We start from the raw sequence: 26778 nt of genomic DNA, 5'->3' as shown, positions 1-26778 counted from the left end.
GATGGCTGAACAGGAAATGAATGAAGGGATGGTGAGTTGGAGAATCAAGAGGAAACTTTTTGCGTCTTTACAGAGGATTAGTAGAAGGATCTTTGTGTGAGCGCATATTTGTGTGTGTGTTTGTGTGTGTGCTTTCAGTCGGGGTAGATGAGGAAGCCGGAGAAGGTGCTGTATTTGTTGGTGTTCCCTCCGTGAACTTTTCCCCCGTCCAGCTGTACAAGCACCTCATCACCTACATCCAAGTGCAGGATGACGCTGTTGGAGGCGTAGTCGTAGTTCTGATCTGCGTCTTGAGCGATTGCACTGGCCCTTACCTAGGACAGAGACAGGAAAGATAATGAGAGCTGCCAGAGTGTAAAGAAACATCCAGCATTTTAAAAAAACAGTCAATATTTTGAAATGTTCAAAATAAAACCACAGAAATGGCAGAAAAAATGGTAAATATTCTCAGTTGAACAGAAAATTTAAAGGAAAGACTCAGGTTTTTGTTTTTAATGAAGTGAATTTAACATTTTGTGGTTAAGCATTTAACTTTAGCTCACTTACTGCATATGAGCTTAAAGATAAGCTTTTTTCACTGATTTTATTCGTCTTGATTGTTGCATCAGATTAAAAATAACGAGGAAATGAGACAAGCTAAAATCAAAGTGTTTCTGGAAGTAAAATAAATGTGAAATCTTAACCAATCAGGTCCCATAATCCTGTTGCCATTAGAAGTGAATTCAAGTAAAACACAGAAATGTTTTTATACGTTATACTGATTTATGTTTTGCACAACAATGGTCCAGTTGTATAATCCTGGAATATACCTTATATTTTAAACTCCACCTTTATCTTGTTATGTTGTTATAATTATCAGCTGCATAAACATCTTGAAAAAGCCAAAGAAAAGGGATAACTGTGCTAGGAATGTCTCAGTGTTATACTCATCTTCCCTGATTACAACTCTAGTCATCACATAACATTTTTGGGTGCAAACTAAAGCTGCCCATCTTTGTTTTTTTCTGCAGCTGCCACAAGCTAGATATTTTAGTCTACTGGAGGATTTTTCACAATATCTGTTATCAACAAATGAAAAGAGGTGCTGAATAAGACTAAATATGTTGAAATTGGAAATACAAATTAACACCACCACCATAATATACAATAATGCCAAAAACCAGCTTTGGCCAAACGTAATGTTTGTAGAATGGCAACTATTGCAGATTAACCCTCTGGAGGAAGGCGTTGCAGATTTGCAACGTTAAAACCTACCTACCTGGTTACTCCACATACGTGTTTCATGAGCATTTTTAACTCAGAAGTACCCCTGAAGGACTTAGTTGTTCGTCTTTTTATCAAAACTTATTTTGAGCCTGAAAGGGTTAAATACCATTATGTTAAATGCAATTAAATTGAAATAACAGCAAAGTTTTTGAATCTTCACTTCATTTAGCGAAACTAAAGGAAGTGACTCATCACTGGGGAATGATTCACTCACTGATTTGTGAAGCTAAAGTTTTCTTTATTAATGACTAAAGTCAGAGTTGTTATGATTCCAGAAACAGGAGCTACTCTATATCATCTCATAATGTCACTGATGTGTGCATCAACCTTGTGTTTCCATAGCTCCTTTCAAAAAAAGAAGGTCATCAGACTAGTTCTTTTTTCTTTTCATTACATGTCTGCATGCCACCCACAAGCGGATTCACTTACTATGTTAGTGACCAGTGCCATTTTATTTCCTATTTCCTACTGTGATCTAGGTGTAATGCCAACAGTACTGATATCTTCCTGCTCACTGGGTAGATAAATGAGATGTGCAGTGATCTCTGGCCTCGAATCTCCATCTGAGAGCACAACCTTTCTAAGTCACCATCAATTTTTCCAGAGGATTGTTGCCCTCACACCTGATCCACCTGTTGCAGAGGATTTCAAAGTCTGATGGGGATTGCAAGGGATGATAGCATCAGGGAACGCATCAGCTAATTTGTCAGGCGTTAAGAAAAACAGCGACATTTTGGACACTGGCACACACACACACACACACTTTCTGTAAATACTGATCTGTAATGATTGCAGACACCACCCACTTTACTTTGTGACCTAACTGGTTAGTTAAATGTAAATAATGTAATGCTCCTATAGTGATCATATTTTTAACGAGTATGTTGTTGTGGATGTACAAATTCTTGTGGATGTTCAAAATAATTTTTCTTACTCATAATTTAACTCTTAATTTCCGATACGGCTTTAAACCAAAACCAATATATATGTGAAGTCCCCCCACATAAAAAGAAAAACTAACGACTAAATAAATGTAGGTTTCACATACCTCCTGTCACTCATACTTAAATCGTAAACATTATTTGTGCCAAATATGACAGCTACAATCAAAAAGTAGATCTGTGATGCGTCATGTTTAAACATTTTGAGTGAGAGGAGAAGCAGCTGAAGAGGTTGATGCATAATATGTGCACGATATGCAAATGTTAACATAATTACTGATATTTGATGCCAATATTGGCCATAATATTGTTAATCATCATTAACATCAGACATCGCTTTAAAGAGTTAGTCACCACATACTAGAGTCTTACTCCACTCCCACTTCCTGTTTGAAAAATGCAACAAATGCTGTTGCCTTGCAGACTGAGGGCAGAGCCGCTAACAAATACACACACACAGAGGCTCACATCGGCATTGTGACATCTTACGTACCAGTTGACGTCATATGGTACCTCTTAACCAATAGCAATGGTAGATTTAAATTCAAATGTAGTGCAGAGTTTTTACCCGAAGGGGGCGCAACACTGACAGTTTTAGGCTAAAAAAAATTTAAATTTTTACTAAGATGCACTAAAGTGCCAAATTATTGGTTACATGTGTCTACTAGGGGCTGCACGACTTAATTATTTTTAAAGTCGACTGTCAAGTAATGAAAATCGAGTCGACATTGACTAGACGTTGATGACGTCATACACCTGAAGCGGTGCGTGGGGGGGGGGGGGGGGGTTTGCTGGAGTTTTTGACAATTAAAATTGCGCCCACATTTTCAAAGTTAAACACATCTCTTTTAACAGCGGTAGTTTCTGCCTCTATACTGCTCCACTTCAGCTCTCTCCCCCTCCCCATGCGCAGTGCACCTGCAGCCTCTCAGAGTTCCTGCTGCTCTAAACATTAAAATAATTATTTCATTTTCTGTTCCTCACTTCTGATTACCTTCAATGGTGTCTGTTTGTTGCAACCACCAGGTACAAAAACTAACTTGTTTTTATTTGACTATTTTTCTGACCTGTATCTGTTTATTATCTTCCTGCATCTCCTCTCAATCCTAAAGAGAAACTGCTACCTGGGTTCATGTATACCTTATGAGTTACCTTTGAACTGCAGTTCTAAAAGATCTACCGACCGCAAAAACAGCGAAGTGCGCGCTGCTCGCCGACCGCATCAGTGAGGTGAAGTTATTGGAGGACAAAACAGGTGATGCGCCCCGCTCCACAGCAGCGAAACGCATCAGGCACAAAATAAAAGACAGAAAACATCAAAGGAAATGAGCCGACATGAATGATCGCGTGTTAAATTTGTTTTTGAGGTAGCGACAACTAATTTGATATTACTGTGGCCGTGCTCAGGACGCAGATGTCTGGAGCGCGTCAGCGATCAGAGCTTTGCATGTGTACGCTGGTTAAGGTTAGGATGGGGGTGAGTGGAAGGTTAAATTGCAAGAGGGTAAACGTCACAATTTGGTTAAATGTCCGTTTTACGGCGTGTGTCAGTGCCGACGCTCTGGCACAGCGAGTTGCCTCCCGATGCGCAGGGGCTCATCACCTGCTGTCTTTTCCGAGGACTGCATCTTGTCGCTCATTATCACGTGACAGCGACTAGTCGTTGAAAGGCATAAAAAGTCACTACAGAGCAGTGAAGTCGACTAGTTGACTAGTCGACTAGTTCATACAACCCCTAGTGTCTACAGCATGGCTAGACACTATATAGTTTATTGGCGAAAACAAAAAGTTTCTTTGGGGGTGGCTTGCTCTTTAAACACTGTTAGAGAAAGGTCACACCTCTTTGTCGCCAAAAAACTCTGAATGGTGCACCTGCTCCACTCTAATGCCCAGCATCCAAACATAATAACTTGGATGTCTTCTTGTCGATCCTCCTAAAACCTGATGGCTGAGATAGGAACCAGATGGGGGAGGGTCCGAACAAAAAAAAAACTCAACAAAATATGCAAAAAGACTCATTTTCATGTTCAAAATAGAAGAAAAATGTTAAATATCTATTAATTTTGCTGAATAGGTTATCATAAAGATTATGAATAAAACAGACAAGAAAAGTGGACATCTCTTTTAGGTCCAAATACCAAAAAACTGTTTTATTTAGATATTAACAGGATGAAACACACTAAAATTCTTTATCTGGGGATCGAACTCTCCACCTCACAAGAACATTTCTAATGATTATCCAAATTGGTTGATTTTAAAATGAAATGACCTGTTTATAAGAGCACCACTATACTTGTTTACATAGTAATTAAAAAAAAATTGTAATATTATTCTGAAGCTAAAATCACTAATTTAATTTCCCTGCAGACGTTTTTTTCATGTTTGATGTAAAGAACTGATCCACAGTTCAGGTTTTATTTCAGTAAATTCAACATCAACATCTTTCTTCATTAAGTCATTAAATATTTTAGTGGGTTCCTTCATTCTCAGTAAAAGCAAAGTTGTTTATCGCAATCAGTAAGCAAATCTGGTTACAATAAATTGCCCTTTCAAATTATCCAAGCAGACAAACAGCAGAGAATAAAGCACACATTCCCATACATATTAATGAATGCAAATACAATGCCCTAACTCCATCTCTGTCTCCTCCTCTGGGTCTGAGGCTGACTAAGGACATGGTTCATCATCTCCACTAGTCATCAAGCTTCCATGATCCCTTGTGATTACAAAGACAAACCAGATAAGTGTGTGCTGCCCATTTGTCTTCCACCTCTGCTCCTTTCTTAAATTTAACTGAATATATTTCTCCATGCAAGAATTTATTTTACGACAACAAGGTGAACATGCTTATTCCTCTCGCGAAGGCGGAAATGAATCGATACATATTCTTTCTTTTAATTCAGCTCACATCCCTCCATTAATTGTTGTCTCTCCCTCCACACCTAACACCACTTCCATCATCCCTCTCCCATTCACTACCCTATCCCTATCTCTTCATTCTGAACCCATCTATCCATCTTTTTGTGTCCGCACGTTGGAATAAGATGCAGGTCACGCACACATTTTCTCTCCCCCGCCATGGCAGAGCTGGCAGGGGCAGCGACTAAGTGTGTCCCTGTCCGGTCTAAATCGGATTGATTAATGACGGGCTGCTATGGCAGGTCTCTTGAGAACCCCCTTCCCGACCCCCAAACTACCCTCCCTTAGCTCCTTCCCCCACCCTTTACAACATCGCTCACCCCTCCCTTACCTTCCAGATGGATCAGGGCAGGCTATACATGGCTGCAAGCTGCAGTAATTGGTAGTCTGACAGCCATGGCAGAAGATCCCCGCCTAATAGGTCCAACTCCCCAATAACTTCATACAATCACAATAAATGGGGGGCACAGGATAGGCAACAATGGTCAAACGGGCCCATGAAATACAAGCAAGAGGTCGGAAATAAATGCTACACATACACACATACACAACCCTTCTAAAGAACAAAAGAAGCCTTATTTCTTCTTTGTTTTATGAATCTCAAGTGAAAAGACAAATAAAAAAGAGCAGAACGTAAGAAGTTTTGCTATTTTAAAGTGTGAGAGTGCTTTGCTCTAAAGGGACTGAACAGCTCCCCTGAGGAGGCCTAATAGGTTTGAGAAAAGATTCGAGAGTAAGCAGATTCTGACAAGTTGTACGTCCAGCATCTGTCTACATGGCTGAATGGCAAAAATCCCAAGACATTTCCATCAGCTGACTGTAATGCTGCCAGGCTGCTGTAACTCCCTGTCAGAACAGCGTACCAATGAAGAAAGAACATCATCACCATTGAAAAATGAAGTGAATTGCGATGCATGTCTAATAACAATAATGCATGTGACGATAAGGAATACATTTGCAGCACTAGCCTGAGTAGGTTTGATCAATTTAATGATCTGGAATCTGAGTGGATGTATATCTGCAGCAATAAGGTTTGTGGTGCACACTTATTTGTTGTGTTGCTACGTGGCTGATCCATGATGGATACACCTTGCAGCCTACAGGACTTAAAGGATCTACTGCTGAGTTTGTGGTGTCAAATACCCCAAGACACAGGATTAGTTCAGAAAATGTCTGCGTGCAAGCTGCAGCGACCATTTCTGCTCCAGAAAATCAAAAAATAGCCATTTCTGTTGATATTTGCTACAATATGACCAGGAATTGAGATCAGCCTTGGACAGTTTGTGTTCAAATAAAGGCTTCCTGTCATGAAAGAAAGGCAACACGGTAAATTCTTGAAGAAGCTGCCAGCTGACTGGAAGAAGATGCCAGAACACAAAAACAAGGCAAAGGAGCCATTGGCTGAGCACAGTCACTATTCTGTTGCCAGTGGTTAGCATCTTTCTGTTTTGACAGAAAGTAAGAGAGGACTGCTTAGAAGACCCAGTTAATTGGCAGGATTTTTTAATTGTTGGATGATTTTCAAAACATGGGAAACCCATACGTGATGATAAAGAAATACCTGTTTCACGAGCAGCACGCTTGTTTATCTTTGAAAATCAGATCAAGTCACTTCAAGACATTTGAAATCCCAGATTTAAGATCGGAGCGGTCCCAACGTCCTTCCAAGTAGACCAGAGCGCTCTTAGCTCACCACACACTGCAGAAATATCTTGAAAGATTATCTTTAGAAGCATCACGGTAATTGGGCGCATCCTTGAGATTGTCGGGAGGGTCGAATTTTGTTAAAAACTGACAAGATTATCCTGCCGTGTTAACCGGGCCTAACCTGAGCTTCCTGAATCTGCAACCCAGCTCTGGGCTCAACAATCGCACTAGAATGGTTGCTATAAGGAAGGAAAGGTCAACGTCTGTCTCAACTAGAACATTTAACACCACCCACAGGCCATTGAAGCAGCACCACAGGCTGTGCTAGCAGGATGGGTGTAAGACATTACCAATCATGGAAACACACTTAGGCCTTTTTGACACAAATTATTTCCTGGAGCAAGTCTCTCCAATGTTTGATCCTCATAGACCTAACAAGTCATCCACGTGCTAATTAAATCCTTGAGGAGGCTTTAGCTACACCAAATCCAGCGCAAACCAGAATGTGCAACAACTTCCGTCCTCAGGCAACAAGACTGCTAACACTCACTGGGACAATCAAAATGTAATTTTGTGTTTATTTATCAAATGTAATTCCTTGTTGCTAGAATCACCAAAGTCCAAATGGTATTTCAAACTTTAAGCTAAACTAGAACATGGTTTAAAATCCTAAACGCCCACATGTGAGGCTCACAATGAAAGCTGCATCAGTGATATTCACACTGCCTCATTGAAATGGCCTTTAAATATGAATACCAGCTAATTACATTTGCCAGCTAAAAGGACACAATGTTATTTATGACTTATGGTTGACTTCCTTGTAACACGCATTTATTTGGCCTTTGTTTAGACGTGGAAATAGTGACATTTAATGTGTTATGTTTATCATTAATGCATGGTTCTGTTCTCGTTCTATACAGTGGCCAAATTTTCTTCTTCAGTTATTATAAACACGTATTTACAAGAGTGAGATATTACTGCGGTCATCTTTAGTGGGTGTAATGGAATATTTATTCATCTTTATACGATTGGGAAACAATTTGATGAAAAAACAAAAACTGAAGCAACAATAGATGCTTTTCAGAAGATGTCTGAATGCTTTGGTTAGTGGACGTTTTTAGCTCATTTTTGGGGGGGGGGGGTGCAGAAGTTGGAATGCATGAATCTTTATCTGAATGTCAGCTTTGAAAGATACGATCATTTACACATAATTATGTGGTTATTTTCAGGTGTTAGCAGCAGGTAATTGAAGTGCATCATCCAATTACTGTAAAAAATAGCAATAGCTCAGGCTAGCGTTTGCAGCAGCGTGGGCTAGCCGTGTTTTGCAGTTAGCATTACCATCACCAACATGTTTTGGTTATGTGGGTCATGTGTCTGAGTTTATGATATCTTAAAGGGATACCAGGCAACTTATTCATATTTTTAAATCATTTTCTGGAGCCAGTATGTGCTAAAATGACCCTTTACAGGGTTAATAAAAACCAGCTCAGTGGCCTAGTGGTATGACTGTCTGTCCTGAGACTGGGAGATCATGGGTTCAAATTCATGGTTGGGTCATACCAAAGACTTTAAAAATGGGACCCAGTGCTTGACAGTCAGCATTAAGGGGTTGGATTGGGGGTTAAACCATCAAAAAGTTCCTGAGCGCAGCCACAGCTGCAGCTCACCCCCACGGGGATGAGTCCAATGCGGAGAACAAATTTCACACACACACAGTGTGTTTGACAATTAATGTGACTTGGGTTTTAACTTGAATAAAATATCATTCAGCCCCCGACTGTGCTGTGGCCAGAATATCGCACTTGCAAATTCGGAGTGTCGGTCCAGTCCTTAAATAATGTGGACCTGACATGCCCAGCACTGGATTCTGCTTCCAGCACGTTTCCTGCATATTTTAGATCATGAACAGAGCTGAATTGTTTAAGTTAGGGATGAACTGCTTTTGTAGAAACTAATAAAGGCTGGGGAGACATTTTAGCTGTTAGATTAAGGTGGTAAAAAGATGAATGCAGCGAGGAGAAAAGTTTAATTTTTGGTTGTAATAAACAGACACTAGGGGGTGGTAAATGCAAGCCAAACTGCCTAGTATCCCTTTAAATCAGCTTTTGTCAGAAGGAACCATTTCTCCGTGGCCATTACAACATTATAAATTTCCATAAAGTAGATCAGAGACGGCACATAATTTGATATGCTACATCAGACACCCCAAACTGCCTATTCAACAACAACAAGGTTAATGGGGTTTTAAAATCTAGCACACCTTTAAGAAAGTCCTTTGATTGTTTGATCATTCCTTTATGTCCAACATCCTTAGACCCAACAATAGTATGACCATAATAGATACAATTCATCATTACATTTGTGAAAATAATTTCATGCTCATGGTAGCTTTAGGTTTTGCCTGATTGCTGCTATCTATCTGATTACTGAGTGAGATGTCTCTATTTCTTGCGGCAGGCACATAATGATCTCACTGTGTTGGACATTGAATCCTACACAGAGGTTAAGCTGTCAGTATGAATTGAAGTAAAATCTTGATTTTTTTTTTAAGTGGGCAGGAGGCACTCGGAGGCTTAGGGAGTGAAAGCAAGAGGGAAAGGCAAATCAGGATTATTGTCAACAGCGGTGGAGATTGATAGCGACAAGGGAGAGAATTTCTGTCTGTTGGACCAGCGCTGTTCTGACTTGATCTGCTACTATTGGGAAGAGGGGGGACCCAGGAGACAGTGGAGAAGATTACACTGCCAACACTTTTCATTAGGGGGGCAGCATTAAATGGGTGTGGTAGAAAGAGGAAGAGAGAAAAAAAGTGACGACACAGAAATATCTCACTGGCACGGGTGGACGCTCAATGAAATCAGCATTTCCTGCAGTGTAACTGATTTGTGAAACACATTTCTTAAATGTTTCAAATTCATTTGGCAACAATACATTAAAAATACCACAGCTATGTCTCTGACTAAATGGGTTAAATACTGTTACAAGTATTGAAGATGTCTGAGAAGTGGATGTGAAAGCAAACACACTTTGGCAGTTTAGGCACAAGATTCAAGCAGAGGAAGCCAAAGATGAGAGAGGGCCATGAGTGATGGAGAGGGAGCTAAGAAACTGATCAAGCATGCCTGTTTCATTGTGAGAAAAGGGGGATAAATGAGGTTTGGGGGGAGGGGATGGATGTCGCGGGTCCAAGCAGCGTGTTTTTTTTTTTTTGTTTTGTGTTGTTTCACCGTGGCGCCTTGATCCTGTGGTAATAAAACTGACAGGATTCATTCACTGTGATGTACAGACCTCTCAGAGAGGAGCGAGCGATTGAGACGGGGTCTCTTAAACTTACCTGAGGGACCTTTAAGGGTGAACTGGGAGAAAGAAGAAGGGCGATTGAAATGGCCCGTCTTTTTTTTTCTTTTGCGAAGGCTGTCGTGTCTCTGCCTCCATCCATATGTACCAGCTGTTTCTATTATGCAGGTCGACATGTAATCCTTCTCCTGCACTGCTGACACACGCACTAATTGGCATACTAAATGCTAATATTTTGCCATGACACTCAACACCCAAGGTGTCAAGCTGTTGATTAGAAAGTCTCTAATTGGCTGAAACCTTTAAGGCAAGAGGAGATGGCTTAATTGGATGGAAACGAGTTATTTGGCTGGTCCACCTGAAGAGGATCAACGTCCCCCGTTCTTAAATTGGTGCTCTTTTAACTACTTAATCATTTTACTGTCACGTCCATGGCACGCAGACACATAAACAACAAAACTACTGATGATGTAGAACTCATTTATTATATAAATTGTGAAACAGGTCAGAATTTATTATCCCTCTAAATCATGTCTACAGTCAAAAGGTGTTTACAACACACACACACACACACACACACACACACACACACACACACACACACACACACACACTGCTGCTTATGAAGGAGACAAACCACTGTTTCCTTGATAAGGGGAAACAATGATATAATGGGAAGCAAAGGGAAAAAACAACAAAGGCAGGGCCAAACAGCCAACAACCAGCTGAGTCCTTTTTAGTCTGCACATTATAATGGTGTCAGGCAGCCATTATAATGGAAACATATAGTCAAATAATGGTTTTGTACATGAACTATGGGTGCACATTTGTATGGTCGGGGGGAAACAAAGAAAAGCTTCAGATTATTAAAGGTGATTTCTTTTTGTTTGGGCAACAAAAATCTGGAAATATTGTCGTTACTCCTAATATCACATAATGTCCCCTAACATAATGATGTACCACAGTGACACACAGAACTACTTTATGATACCTTCTATCAAGATGCAAGGGTAAGGATGTAGCAGAATTTAAAAAAAGTTGAATCAGCCTAATGAAGTGCCGTATGAAGCTCTTATTGACATCTTGTCTGACTTATTGTCTAATTAGCAGCTTCCACACACACACACACACACACACACACACACACACACACACACACACACACACACACACACACACACACACGCACACACACACACACACACACACACACAGCAGCTTCTCACCTGCCCACTGGTGGTGACTCTCTTCCCTTTAATTGAGTCGAAACTTGTCATTGCTACAAAAATTTGAGAGGTTTATTTAATTATCTAATTAGTTCAAATATCTTATTAATTATCTCATGCAGCTGCTCTGAAGGTGAAATGTTCACATTTAAAGGAACAACATAAAAAATCAGAATCGATTTGCTGCATTAAGTAAACACTTCAGATCTTTGAAGTTGGATTTTATTTTTAAAGACAATGGGCATTCAACGTCTTTTATCAGTCACTCTGAAAAATCTCACTTTGGAGAGATGATGGTTGATTCCTGCAGGATTGACGAGCTAACAGCTAGCGAGTGGGACCAAGAACAAACTTAACTGGCCTAAAAGGACAATAGCATGAAAATACTCATTTTGAAATGCAGATGACCGTATTATTTTCAGTGCAGCATTTGGCTTTTCTTGTATAAACTACAAATGGTTCTGCCAAAATAACGGTTTCGTTTTGCTGTTAAACTTTATTAGGTTGCATTTACATGAACACTTATGACATTTTTGGCAAGTGAGGTTTTCATTAGGATAGCAGAACTATTTATTTCCCAGGCCAGCCCTATTTAAACTTTAAACAGCTTAGAAATCCAGTCAGAATTATTTTCTGTTCACTTCAAATTGAATACTATCAATAGCTGCTTCAAGTTTTGTTCAAATAATTTCATTTGAAACCCACATCAAATAAATCTGAATTATCAATTTAAAGCTCAAATTAGGTATGCTCAATTTTGGCTCATTTATGTCTGTGAAGGTTCTCAGTCATCCAGGTCATTGTAGTCTAATGAGCTTGAAAGAAAAGCATCTGGACTTCTTTGAGTTGCTTGAAGACGTTTCACCTCTCATCCGAGAGGCTTCTCAGTTCTGAGGTCAAATGGTGGAGAGTCCCAGATTTAATCCCAGTGGGAGTTTCCCCTGAAGAGGGAACAAAAGACCCCCTGATGATCTTCTATGAGCCAAGGTGTGAGGGTGGGTGTGGGTCCTATTCAGCCTGAGTTTCAGGTGAGCTCATTGTGAAACCTGGCCCCACCCTATCATGTGAATTCCTGAGATCAGATGGCCCAGGATATGCGTGGGCGTTGAGGCATCTGGGAAGGGATCTCAAAACTGGATTATAGATGGCAGACAGTTGGTGTCGTAAACCACCGCCTCTGTTCAAAGATGGTTGCTCACAGCGGACATAAATGGCTTCCTTTACTCCTCTTTCAAACCATCTGTCCTCTCTGTCCAAAATGTGAACGTTGGCATCCTCGAAAGAGTGACCTTTGTCCTTTAGATGCAAATGGACTGCTGAGTCCTGTCCCGTGGAGGTGGCTCTTCTATGTTGTGACCTTATTTATTCACTGATACCAGCTGCTCTCTTGGTCGTAGGTGATCCTCTGGTGTCTGCAGGTGGTCTCTGCTGGTGTCGTCAGGATCAGGAGCTTCCAGAAGAATGTGCCTTTCAGTGACTCTTTCCCCCTTATTTGTTGTATTAATTAAATAAATCTCAATTTATATATTTCCTGGTTTTGTTCATGTCCATAAATACTTAAACAAGCTTGAAATTACAACAAGCTTTTAACATTGAGGTGCTAGTTTAATTCATCACAATAGAGCTAGCTAAACATGCAACAATGTGGTAATTAAATTAATGTATTTTATAAATATCCATTAAAATATCAAAACTGGAATCAAAATGAGACATTGTCAAACACAATATTTATTATAATAATTGTAGGCAGACAGGACACAGAGCTGATGGAGGTTCTCAGTCATCGAAGGATGGCTGAAGGCCAGGAACAGGAGATGTGGTGTTGTCTCTTCTCTCTCTATTCTGCCAGATGAGCTGATAGGTTACAGGTGTGTGAGGACATCCTCATGCTGTCATAACCAGATGACAGGAGTTATTAGGTGATCAGCCAGGCTAATGATGAGATGCAGAAAGAAAACAAATCCAAGACAGTGTACAGTAATAACACTAATCTGTGGTGTCGATCACCTTATGTGCTCTCATAGAGTATTACCGTGTGCCTGCCTCATGGTGTAGAGTCCATATTTTGCTGAGTGTCCTGCAATAATCCTGGTTATCAGTTAATTTACTTTTGATCGCAAAGAACAAAATATTTAATGTAAAAGTTATTTACCAGGTGAATCAGCTCACACGTCACCACCAAGTGTCACAGGGGCAGAATCAGTAGCCTCCTTCATGATGTCATGATGTAATCACATACGTTTATTTAATTGTGCATATCTTAAAAATTCTGAAAAGTTTTAATTTTTTTTACCTTGAACAGTTCAGAGCTTGCACTGTCACTGAGGTGGAAGCTGGAATCAACAGCAGACACCTCACATCTTGGTCTTTTCAGGGGTGTGGACGCTGCTCTGGGACTTTCTGGAAGATGAATTTCCGTCATGGTCCCTGTGTCACAAGACACACAGCGACTGGGAGCTCTAAACTGGGTGGCCATGTAAAAAACAAAGAAACAGCACATTTATAAATGTTTAAAAGAGCATAAAATCACATGTAACAATAATCTGTAAAACAAATTAAAACTAGAAAGTGATAATAAAATGTTTACATAGACGATTATTAAAAATAATTCACCTTTGCTTTGCCGGTAAGGCTTCACGTCAGCCTGGACAAGTGCATTCTTGCAGACTACTAAATCAGTCTGACAGCCAATGTCTTGGGTAAATTTAGCCTGAAAAAAAATAGAAGCACACTGTTGTTGGAGTTTATAAAGTCATATAATATACAAAAGAAACTGTCCTATATAGGCGCTTTATAACATTCCTAGTGTGTGATCGTTATTATAACGTAAAAGTCAGTCACATATGATGTGAACAGCCTGAAATGCGACCTCCTGAACAGAATTCCTTACAGAACCGGGTCACGCTGTAATGCTGTCTGTCAACTAGTGCTGTTAGTTAGAGCCACTGTTGCAGAATTACCGACTGACACAAAAACAACCCGAATTTTCTCCGAGCCTGACAGTAATAGTCATGTGGACCATTTCGTCGGCCAGGGCTTCAATATGTTCCGATTCGCTGATTCTAACCTTACATTCCGTTCCACATTTTGTGAACTTGACAAATCAGCTTACTCACCTCAGACTGGAGTCCGCCACGGTGGGGGAGCAGTGTCGGTGGGCTGCAACTAAATCGTGGAAGAGCCACAGTGGGCACGGCCTCACTCTTCAAACGGAGACGTGCAGAATAACCCAGATCAAACTCCATCATGTTGGCGAAGGAATCACGGGTAAAATGCTGGTTGCAAACTACAGCACCAGGCGGGAGCTGACTGTTTTCCAGTACACCGATAGCGCGCAATCACTGGCGCCTAATTTCTAAGTCCAGTGGAAAGGAGTGCAACCCCACAGAGCAACTGAACCCACTACACTACACCTTCTCACCATACTAACACGATATGGAACACTAAACCAGAACTACTTTCCTAATAACACTAACAGCTAAACACTAACTAAACTACAATATCTAACAGCCAAGCTAACACTAAATAAGTATGTATAACCATCGACATATGTGTATAACACTAAAAGCTATGCTAAAGATTATGATATGCTAATGCTATATGCTAATGCTGAACTACCACTAACCATCCTACACTCACTTGCAAATCCAACTCGCCACAAGGCGTGGCCGAGACTCAATGCTTTTCTAACTTTGACACAGAGCTGCTACGTAGTACTCTACTGGTTTACATAGTATCTTTCTCTTTAGCCATTGGCTAAAGTGTTTTCAAAATGACTCAAACTCTATATTTTAAGCTGAAGGTGGCGCTATGCTGTGGTATATAGGCAGAATTTTAAATTTTTAAAGAAAATGCACCAAAATGCTAAAATAATGAATACACACATTTAAAACACTATTAGATACTCATTTATACAGTTTATCAGCAAAAAAAGTTTATTTAGACGTTACTTGCTCTTTAATATAAATTTTGTCTTACTTACGCAGCAGCTCCGCAGGGAGTGTCTGCATCTCTTCCTCCGCAGCGCCAAAGTGATGGAACTACCCGGTTGGCCGTAGCGGATCATGAGTCGGGCTGCAACGTGCCCTTCAAAATAAGAGTCTGAACAAATCTTTTTGCTTTTTTTTCCTGAATTAACATAAAAACCCATGAATTTGCAAGTTCTTAACCTTTTAACATGTTTTTAAACACAAATAAAATACTACATCATGAAATATAAAACTACTGATGTTTTTAATGAGTCATTTTAACCAGTATGACCTATTTATTGACTATTCGCAACCTGTAATATATTTCTTTTGACTGTTTCTATTAACAGGCTTTTATTTATTGGGAGCTATGTTAACCAGGATTACACGAGGACCTTAGTACTGGAAGGACGTCTTGCCGTAAATATGTGTCCTGACTTTAGGGATGACAAGGAGACGGCTGCCAGAGGAGTGCAGAGACCGCATGGGTTCATACGGTAAAAGCAGTTCTGAAAGATAAGAAGGCCCAAGACCATTAAGACACTTAAAAACCGTTAAAAGCATTTTGAAATCGATCCTGAAACATACGGGGAGCCAATGCAGTGATTTTAAAACTGGAGTAATGTGCTCCCGCCTCCTGGTCTTCGTCAGGACACGTGCTGCTGAGTTTTGTAATAGCTGTAAACCGGAAATCCTCTTTTTGGGAAGACCAGAAAGCAGAGCATTGCAGTAGTCCATTCTACTGGTGATAAAAGCATGCATCAGTGTCTCTGTATTGGCTTGAGAGAGAATGGGGCGGACTCTGGCGATGTTCTTTAGATGATAACAATCTATTTTGGTGATATTTTTAATATGATGGATAAAAGTCAGCTCAGAGTCAAAGATGACACCCAGGTTCTTCACTTGTGAAGATGGATTAAGAGACAGCTATTGTAATTTTGGTAAAAGCTTCTCTCTCTGGGCCTCAGGACCGATAACTAAAACTTCAGTTTTGTCCTGGTTGAGCTGGAGAAAGTTTTCTGCCATCCAGGATTTCATGTCTAAAATGCAATTAAAAAGTGTGTCCATTGGCCGTGTGTCATTAGGAGACACAGAGATGTACAGCTGTGTATCATCAGCGTAACTGTGGAAATTCACCCCGTGTCTCCTGATGACACTGCCAAGAGGGAGCATATAAAGGTTAAAAACCACTGGGCCAACAATTGAACCCTGGGGCACACCACATGTAATCCCATGAACCCTCGAGGAACAGGTATCCAAACTCACCATAAAAGTCCTGTCTGTGAGGTAGGATGTGAACCACTGGTGAACAGCACCATAGAGGCCGATCCATTTCAAACGAGTTAAAAGAATAGTGTGGTGTACTGAATCAAAGGCAGCACTTAGATCCAGTAGAACCAACACAGTCACCTCCCATTTATCATGATTTACTCTAAAATCCTTTAAAATCTTCAGAAGGGCTGTCTCGGTACTGTGGTTCACCCTAAAACCAGACTGAAATTTTTCAAGGACATTATGGGTGTTGATAAAATCATTAAGTTGGATAAAAATAAGCTTTTCTTAAATTTTGCTTAAAAATGGTAAGTTGGATGCTGGTCGATAATTGTTTAAGTCATTAAAATCTAAATTGATCTTCTTCAGCAGGGGCCTCACCACCGCCTGTGTAAAAGCAGCAGGAAAGACTCCCGTCTGAAGGGAGCAACTCATCATAGTTAAAACCTCATCTCTAAAAGAATCATAAAATTACTTAAAAAATCTTGTGGGAATAGGGTCCAAGACACATGTGGTGAGTCTCACTGAGGAGAAAACTTTATCAAGACTCTCAGCTTCAACCAGGACAAAACTGTCCAGCGTTTCCTCAGGTAGACTCTCAGATGTGTCTAAAACCACGTTACGTTGAGAGGATAAAATGTTGTATCTGATGGTGTCTACCTTCCCTCTGAAGTGGGCTGCAAACTCCTCACAGAGAGTGTTTGAGGGGGTTTTCTGAGTTGAGTTTGGGTTGGAGTTGAGAATATTATTGATTGTGGCGAAAAGAATTTTAGGGTTATTTTTATTGTCTGAGAGGATTTTGGAAAAGTATGCGTTTCTTGAATTTCTTACGGCATTTTCGTATGTTTTAAGTAGTTCTGAATATTCCTGATGGTTTATTGTTAATTTGTTTTTTCTCCATCTCCTCTCCGCCACTCTGCAGTTTCTCTTTAGTTTTCTTAGGTTTTCATTTCTCCAAGGTGATGTATGATTTGACTGTAATTTTTTGGTTTTGAGTGGAGCAAGCAAGTTAATAGCTGACTCGAGTCTTCTGTTAAAATCATTGATAATGGCATCACAATGGGCGGAGACGTTACTTGGAGGGCTGTTGTTAAAAGCTTCAAGAAACCAGCAGCCACTTCAGGGGTTAGATGGCACTTCCTTACAGTTCTCACAGAGGGCCCGCACTGGATAACGCTGGTGATGTTAAAAAATACGCAATAGTGATCGGACACTGCCAAGTCGACAACAGAGGACACACCAGTGGACAGGTCATACATGATGACAAAGTCCAGGGTGTGTCCCCTGTTGTGAGTTGCCTGCGTGACATGTTGGGTAAAATCCATATAATTCAAGATGTTTAAAAAATCTGTGTCTAAAGGGTCTAAAAGGTTAACCACGTGCAGATTAAAATCTCCAGCTAAAATAATCCTATCAATGGAGTTGTGTAAAATTGATAAAAACTCTGAAAACTCTTGAATAAAAGGTGCACTCTGTCTAGGAGGCCTGTAAACAGTAACATAAAATCTGAGGAATGCTAAAAGCGGATGCAGTGTATTCAAAAGTGTTAAAATTATCAAATAAAACCGGTTTTGCTAAAAGTGTTGATGAACTTATAAAAGCAGTCCCGCCTCCCCTTTTCCCATTAATCATTGAAAAATTGAAATTAAAATCAGGTGGGGATGGCCTCTGTGAGAACAACAGAGGCATCTGAACTCAGCCATGTTTCAATTAACAATAAACACTGAAGATTAAAATCTAAAATCAGGTCATTTATAATAAAAGTTTTGTTCAGCAGAGAGCGAACATTAAAGAGAGCCATATTGACAGATGCTGGAGGTAGAGTGGCTGTGTGATTTACTGAACTTGATGTTTTTGGTAGCTGTTTAAGGTTATTGAAGTTGGGTTTGCTAGATTTATGTTTGATTGGTCACTCTCTGCTGATAATGACAGGTATGTGTTTGGTTTGGCAGGGTCCAAGTTCGATATGTGTGTTACTGTTAAAATCAAGACTGTAGGTGCTCTAACCAGGGAGGCATCTGGCTGATGGGGCAGGAGGGGTGGACGAGTGAGTGGGAGTGGCAGAGGTCAGTGTGGGATGCAGGGGGGATGTGGACAGGCCAGGCTCATCCCCAGGGTACGTGTGCCATGTCTGTTGAGGTGGAGTCCATCAGTGCCGAACAGATCCCTCCTACCCCAGAAAATGTTAAAATTGTCTATAAAACCAATGCTGTTCAGCGCTGTAATGGAGGAGAGCCAGGTGTTCAAGGATAAGAGCCTGCTAAAATGTCCAATTCCTCTGCCAACGGTGTGGGGCCACAAATAAAAACAGACACAGGTGTGCTCTTTAAAATATTAAAAAGACGACCTACAGGGCATGTTGTGATCTGTGGGGGAAACCGGAGTACCCGGAAGAAACCCACGCATGCAATGGGAGAACATGCAACTCCACGCAGAAAGGCTGCAGCCGAGTTTTGAACCTGCAATCTTCTTGCTGCGAGGCAACAATGCTAACAACTGCGCCACTATGCACCATGCAGCAAATATAAACTTAAATATACAGCTTTTCTTACATTTGAACTTTTTAAAGGCTTTCATTTCAACAACAAATTAAATTTCTTCCTTAGCTTATATATTTTAGGTTTTAGGGACTCTCACTGTGAAGGACCAGTTTGTGTTTTAGTCTTATCACAACCACAGACTGACCAACTGACCTCAGATTCACCAATATTGGGACCAGCTATAAATATTCATACTCTCCCTCCACGCTCATCACTGTAAAGGGCAAAGTACATATTGGTGGTGAATTATATATCCATTGAAAAGGTCACCTACCTCAACGCCAATCTTTTGATGAGTTATAAGACACAAGCAGGGGGGAAAGATTCAATTCACTTAGTACCTAATTAATGCAAATGTGTTGTAAGCCTGAGCATCCGCTACATGTTTCATTAACAAGTGTTTGAGACTCTGAGACCACAAATGTATATAAATTCACAACCACACTGGTTCCCCTGGTGCTTGTCTGTCCTCTCCTCTGTGAGCATCCATCCATCTCTGTGTCAAACCCCTCGTCTGAGTCGTGTCTGTCTCTGCACTGATCTCTCCACAGGATGTGTCTTGTTCCCTCTGACAAGACATTGATTAACACTGTGCATATCAGTCTGACAATTGTTGAGAGCTTATACACACACTTACACACACACACACACACACACACACACACACACACACACACACACACACACACACACACACACACACACACACACACACACACACACACACACACACACACACACACACACACACACATACACACACACACACACACACACACATGCATCTGATCTGTGAAACGTTGCTCACACACATCATGGGTTTAAAAATTCTTTTGAAATGAGTTGAAATATACGTTTTATATTAAATAATGATGCTAACTGACTGAGATACTTTATTGTGTCAAAAGGAATTGTGTTTCCCTTTTTAGGGCATTGTGTAAGATATAAGGAACAATGTGTAATTAGTTTTAGAATATATATGCATCAGTATCTCATTAAATCATTTTCTCTTTACTGTAGAAAGTATCATTTGAACCATTTCAATGGCAAATCCCCATCAAACATAGTTTATAGGGATGGTTTGGATAAATAATGAGTACAATTTAGAGGACAAGCTTTTTACACAAGGACCAGTTCGTCCAGTACCTTGGTCAATGTGTAGAAAGGGCAATAATGGGAGTCTTCTGCTATTTAAAACAGAGATATGAATCCTTTCTAACTATTACGAGTTGTTAAAAGTTGCATCAAATGTCAAACTACTTCTGTATTGAATTTTCCCACCATAACATCTCTCAATACTTCTTCTAAAACATTAAAAATACCATTTAAATAACTTGGAATTGAAAAGAAAACCGGATATTTAGAAGGACAATCCACAATAGAGTATCTTCTGAGTTTCATCACTTTACTCTGCAGCCTCGCTCTCCTGCACGAGCACTTGTCTCCTCTCAGAAATAAGCGGCAAGTGCAGTGAACCTGTGAGCGGAGATCAGCTATGAATTGGGTTAAATAATTTATTTGATGGAAAAGATAATTAATGGGGAAGGAGTCAATAGACAGTGCGGACGGGAGAGGTGTAAGGTGTGTGAGTGTGTGTGTGTGAGAAAAGGTGTTTGTAAAAGAGGGCACAGGTGAAGGGGAGAAGATCTCATCTAAAGGCTATGAAAGATTTAACAGCAGGAGAAGACAGGAATGACAATGTCAGAGAAGAAGACACGTAACAAACCAAGACCCCACCCCCCGCCCCACTTCCCCCAATTAAATCTGGCATTTAACTGTCCGTCGCCTTTACTCTGCTCCTCTTGCACCTCCTGTCAAATCAATAACAATGGGAATAAATATCTTTATGGACTTGGTCAGTCACATTAACAAAAGTGTACTTGGACATGAAGAAAACTGGATTTAAATTCATAATATACATAGTATATTTTAAATATTTGTACTTTATAAGTAAAACTACTGAGAAACAAAAACTATAGTTTAAATAGGAATTTTTCTGAATTGATTCCAAATAATGTGAATTCTCGTTTTTATACAAAATATATATTTTTAAATATGTGTTTATATTTCTGGAAGTAGATTAAATACATAGATTTACGTAACCTAAGAGTTCAAAAAGTTTTTCTCAGATTTTCATTAATGAGTCATTTCAATAATTAATCAGAGGATCAAAAAAATATTATTTTCTGTCAAAGAAAAAAATATCTGATGTTCTTAAGTCTGACTGAACTTATTATCGAGTGTAAAAAGGAACAAAGCTGAATTATTTGTTTATTTCACAGATAAACATATAACAAAGGTTTATCAGACAACTTTCTAACAATAAATTATACGATTTAAAATTGATAATACAAAAGAATGTAACAAATAATGATTAAAAAAAGCTTTTGGAGTATTTAGTGTGTATTTGAAGGATTGAATTGTTTTGGAGCCTCTCCTGCAAAAGCTCAGTGGCCTTTACATTTAATCTTGAAATAGAACACATTGCACTTGGTAATACCTTGTCCTTTTTGATTAAGTAAAACACTCATTTACTAGATAACACATAACTTTGTATGAACGTCCTCCAAAGTCCACTCATCTTTTTTAAGATTTAATTGATAAATTAATTGTTCATACTTAACTGGAAATGTTGAAATACTGTCTAAAATACAACTTTTCTCATTTGCACAAATAAAAATAAATATTTTTGGTTCAAAACCTAACAAGTATCATGATTTTATTCTGACACAACACAGGTAACAACGCAAAGCCTGTTCTGTTTTGTTGTCTTTTCCATTAATCTCATCATGGTCATTACTCCTGGGTCTAAAACTGGAGCAATCCATGTTTCTGTAACTGGATTGTGCTGCTGGTTACTTCATGGTTATGTTGCATTGTGTTGCGTTGTGTTTCGTTACGTTTGTTGTGTTGCGTTTCATTGTGTTGCGTTACATTGTGTTGCGTTACATTGTGTTGCGTTACATTGTGTTGCATTACATTGTGTTGCGTTGTGTTTCATTTCGTTTTCTTGCGTTTGTTACGTTGCGTTTAGTTGCGTTGCATTACGTTGAGTTTTGTTGTATTGCATTGTGTTGAGTTGCGTTGAGTTATGTTGTGTTGTGTTGCATTGTGTTGCGTTGTGTTGCATTGTGTTGCATTGCATTGCGTTGTGTTGCGTTGTGTTGCATTGTGTTGCATTGCATTGCGTTGTGTTGTGTTGCATTGCTTTGCGTTGCTTTGTGTCGCGTTTCATTGTGTCGCCTTTGTTGCATTGCGTTGCATTGTGTTGTGTTGTGTTGAGTTGCATTACATTGTGTTGTGTTGTGTTGTGTTGCATTGCGTTGTGTTGCGTTGCTTTGCCTCGCGTTTCATCGTGTCGCATTTCATTGTGTTGCCTTTCATTGCGTTGTGGTTTGTTGCGTTGTGCTGCGTTGCGTTGTGTTGCATTGTGTTGTGTTGTGTTGCGTTGTGTTGCATTGTGTTGTGTTGCTTCGCATTGTGTTTCATTGTGTTGCCTTTCGTTGTGTTGTGTTGCAAGCTCAGAGAGACACAAGGTCAAATGAGGAGGAGCAACAAGCTAACACATGTCCATCCATCGATTATCTGAACTCGCATGTCCAAGCAGGGTTGCAGAGGGCTGGTGCCTATCTCCAGCAGTCAAGGGGCAAACAGGCGGGGTACACCCAGTCCAGGTTGCCAGTCTATCACAGGGCAACACAAAGATACACAATACAAACAACCATGCACACACACACTAACACCTAAGGACAATTTAGAGAGGCCAATTAACCTGACAGTCATGTTTTTGGTTTTGGGTGCTGGCGGATCATAACACAACACAAACCAATACAATATCACCAATACACAACTGCGCCGTTCCTACCCCTCCAGCGCAAATGTGATGGCTGGACCGGGGGGGTGCTGGCGGTTCGGGTGCCACACATGGCCTGCGGGACGCCTATTGAGTATCGCTGGTATGGCTCGCCAGGCAAATAGTTCAGTTCAGGGCTGGGATTTTCTTATATATATATTTGACTCTTGACCTTTATCCTTCTTCTTCGTCAGGCTTTGAATCTGCTGGATTGGTGCAACTCCTGATGGATTTCCAAGGTCACATGTTGCTCCTTTGAGATTGCAAAAGCCAGAGGATAAAATGACACTCAAGAAACATTTCCTTCTGACTTTAACCAAGTTTGGTGCCTGATGTGACCAAAATTATTCCTTTAAATACATATTATTTTTCAAATGCCTAATATTTTTACACATCTTCAGCCTTTCTTGAGATGTTTTACATTTCTGTGCAAACCCAGAGATACCAGCAGCTTTAAATGTTGAAATGTTTGATGTCCTTCTGAAGCAGGAATCCACACCGTCCCTCTTCTGATTACACCTAATAACTTTGATTACATCTAAATTTGTCTGTCTTGAAAGAGTCAACTTTAAATAAAAACTGACCTTTCATTCAAATGTTATGACGTATGGAGTCAATAAAGCCTTCAACAGCTTGGTTTTGGTGCTGCATCGCTCGACTTTTAGTTTAAAATGAAATCTACGTGCAGAAAAGCTGTTAGACCACCAAACACTTGTAACAATTTGGTTTTGTTTTCTTCTTTGCTGTTTCTTTTCATCCCAAATTATCCCCTGGACAAAACTCCACCGTTCTGCAGCGCACATTTCTGAATCAGAGCTCCTCAACAGACTGAGGCTTTAGCACTTCAAGCTTGTCTCCGTTTTCCAGATGGAAGGCTTTTTCCAGACATTTCTACTTGTTTATTTATTAGAGTTAAAGTCACAATCCCTCAGGAGGCAGTAGCCAGCTGTTGTGTTTTGGCTTTGTTCCACTGAGACAAGAGGGATTGTTATCCTCTTGATCGCTTGGCTGTCACTCTAACCCTCCTCCTCCCCTTCTTCAGTTTGCAAGCTAAACAAAAGCAAAATGCGCCTTTTTGCTTCCTTAGTTGAGTAAGTCTTTGTCCCAAATCTGACACTACATCCTAATTTCACTGCTTCTAATCATTCACCTCATACCCTAAACCTCTCTCACCAGCAGGATGCTGTGTGAGGGTGTAAAATGGTCAACACCAAAACAAAACACTAAAGCTTCAGAATCAGTTCTCCTCTTGGAAAACTTTAAAACTTATTTCAGCACTAATGAAGCACCAAACCTGAAATATTGGCATATATGAACAGCTAGTTATGAATAGAATATATTTCAAACTAATTTTGGGGAGATTTAGGACTTAAACAGGTCATGTGGGTGTGTCAGAAAGGTTATGAAAGGTCCGGTGTGAAAACGTGAAGTTCAAATATTTGAAGAAAAAACTTGTTTCATTCATTGTATTGTAAAATGAGTCTGAGTTCATTGTTGTCTGCGAGATAAAATTGTATTTGTTGTGGAGTTTTGGCAAACTGAGGGTTTTCAGTTCAGTAAAGTCAACTAGAGCCCACATCAGACCACATAGGACCACTCACCTGTCCGTTCTTCTTCAGGTCAGCCCACATGCTCGTCCCGTCCCCCCCTCTCATCAGGACGTGGTAAGTGAAGTAGTAGATACCGGACAGAGGACAGGTGAACTTGCCCGTACTTGGCTCATAGTAATTCCCCACGTTGGTCACCACGTCATCAAACTTCAGCACTTCATTCCCTTCATGCTGCTTCCGGAGGCCTGCGTAGAACGCGATTTTAGGAGTGTGGGAGGAGGAGCCATAACCACCAGGTCCAGGCCCTGGAAGACCAGGTGGGCCAGGCTTACCAGGATCTCCAGGGGGGCCTTTAGGACCTGGAGGACCAGGAAGTCCGGGACTCCCCCTGAAACCCTGTTTGCCTCTCCGATTTTGGAAGTCTGGGGGCTGAGGGGAGACTTCTGTCAGCTCTCCTTGTGGGGGGCTCAAAGTGTCACACACCATCTTGCAGCTCCCGAGCATCTCAAAATGTGTGCCCCCACCTCCGGACCCTGCCCCCTTAGTGGTGTGGACCAATAGGGGAATGGCCACCAGCAGAACCAGGACCATCGCCACGCCAACTCCAGCCCCAATGACACGTTTCTTCCGGCTGAGCCGAGAGGCGGCCAGCGTCAGGAAGTCCTCCTCCCCTTTAGCTGGAATGGTTGTGCCGGCCAGGCTGACCTCTGGGCAAAAAGGGACCACGCAGTCCAGAAAACAAGTACAAATGTTGAATTTAGTGTGAGTGGAGGGAAATCTGGCTTTTTAAAATCTTTAAGGACAGCCAGCCAGGGGGAAAAAGATCAATAATGTTTTAGTCATTTTTTAAATTTCTTTGAATCTTCTTAATTTTTCAATATTCTCTGGTTCACAGAGGACTTTTGTACAATCCCCAACACTGCATCATAAAAGGTAAATATCTTTATGCTGTTTGATGAGATGCCAGATTTCAGTATCGTTGTGGTTGTGTGCGTTCCAGTGGAAATCCTTCAGTTTCTCTGGCAGGGAGCTGTCAGGTGGGGTCTACAGTATTCCCACTGGAGTTCATCTCACCCACCACATGCAGGGAAAAGGCACTTCAGTTATATGTCCAGGAACGGGAAGAAAAGAATGGGGAAACGGCCAGAACCTCTGCTCTTCTTTCCCCTTGTGCTTTTGTTTGCTAATGGTCAGAAATGCAGGTTTATTTCAGAAATATGATCCAGAATCCAGATTTGTTAGAGCCAATAAAAACGGCCATGTCTGATGAACGGGCACTGAATCTGTTGTTAAAAGGCAGGTCAGATGAAGCAAAAATCAGTCTCCACACAACAATCTGGAGGGAGAAGAAGAGACATAAGGGTATGGCTGAAGTTACAACTTGCAATAAATAAATATATTTACTATGAAAATAATAAATAAATTTTACAATAGATATAAAAATAACTTCCTTAAAATGGATCATAATAACTATATTTTTACTCATCATCTTTTGTAAATTTAAGAGTTCTTATGATTAAAGAATAAAACGAAAACATTAAATAATTTGTTTGCACTAAATTGGTCAAATATCAACAGGAAACATGTTTTATGCTCAATTAAGGACCAAATTTTCACTTTAATCCTTAATCCCAGAAAACACGCCTAAATGTGATGTTTCAGATCAAATAATAATGTCAAGACTTTTTACTAAACTCGTTCAAAAATCTACTTACCGAGTCTTCTCCTTCTCTTTATGCCCTTTCCTTGCTTCCCTCCCGGTATGTGGTGAGTGTTGGAGCTGCTGGTTCCGGTGAAGACGCTGCTCCCGGTCCAGGACCGGAGAAAAAAAAAAACACCGAGCGCTTTTACCGGCGCATCCGGCCGAAGTTGCGCTCCGGTCCAATCTCAGCTTGGCGGATCCAGAATCATTTTATTGATCTAGAACTTTAAACATTTTATCCGGAAGTTCCCTTCGTGTCCAAAATGCACCAAAGCGCTCCGACAAAGACACAACGGATTTTTTTTTCTTTTTTAAAGAGTAAAAAACTGTATGACGAGTAAAGCTGCTCTTAAAAATAACAATAAAACAAAAAAACTTTTTTTTAAAACAGCAGTTTCTGACAAGTTACCTTGACCGTCTGTGTGTGAATGTCGGTAGTCAGTTTATTTGCAGAGCAACAGTTCACTCACTTGTTGTATTTTCTACCCGGCTTCTCTCTCCTCAGCATCTGCCTACTGCACCCCCGCCCTCCTCTGAACACACACACACACACACACACACACACACACACACACACACACACACACACACACA

The 26778-nt window shown here is 40.4% G+C and overlaps 1 protein-coding gene across 1 annotated transcript; it reads right to left on the bottom strand.

Annotated features, from left to right (window-relative positions):
- c1ql4b (complement component 1, q subcomponent-like 4b) lies at window positions 1–25222 on the bottom strand. The gene is made up of 2 exons (XM_015959627.3): window positions 24534–25222; window positions 1–314 (listed from the first exon to the last, which is right to left on the bottom strand). The coding sequence occupies exons 1-2, from the start codon at window positions 25071–25073 to the stop codon at window positions 135–137; spliced, it is 720 nt and encodes a 239-aa protein (XP_015815113.3). The 5' UTR covers window positions 25074–25222; the 3' UTR covers window positions 1–134.
- Between the last annotated feature and the right edge of the window lie 1556 nt (window positions 25223–26778).

The sequence above is a fragment of the Nothobranchius furzeri genome, chromosome 3, assembly GCF_043380555.1.
Source record: "Nothobranchius furzeri strain GRZ-AD chromosome 3, NfurGRZ-RIMD1, whole genome shotgun sequence".
Classification (NCBI taxonomy): domain Eukaryota; kingdom Metazoa; phylum Chordata; class Actinopteri; order Cyprinodontiformes; family Nothobranchiidae; genus Nothobranchius; species Nothobranchius furzeri.
Note: the sequence above shows the minus strand (reverse complement) of the source record. Positions and strands in the feature narration are given on the sequence as shown.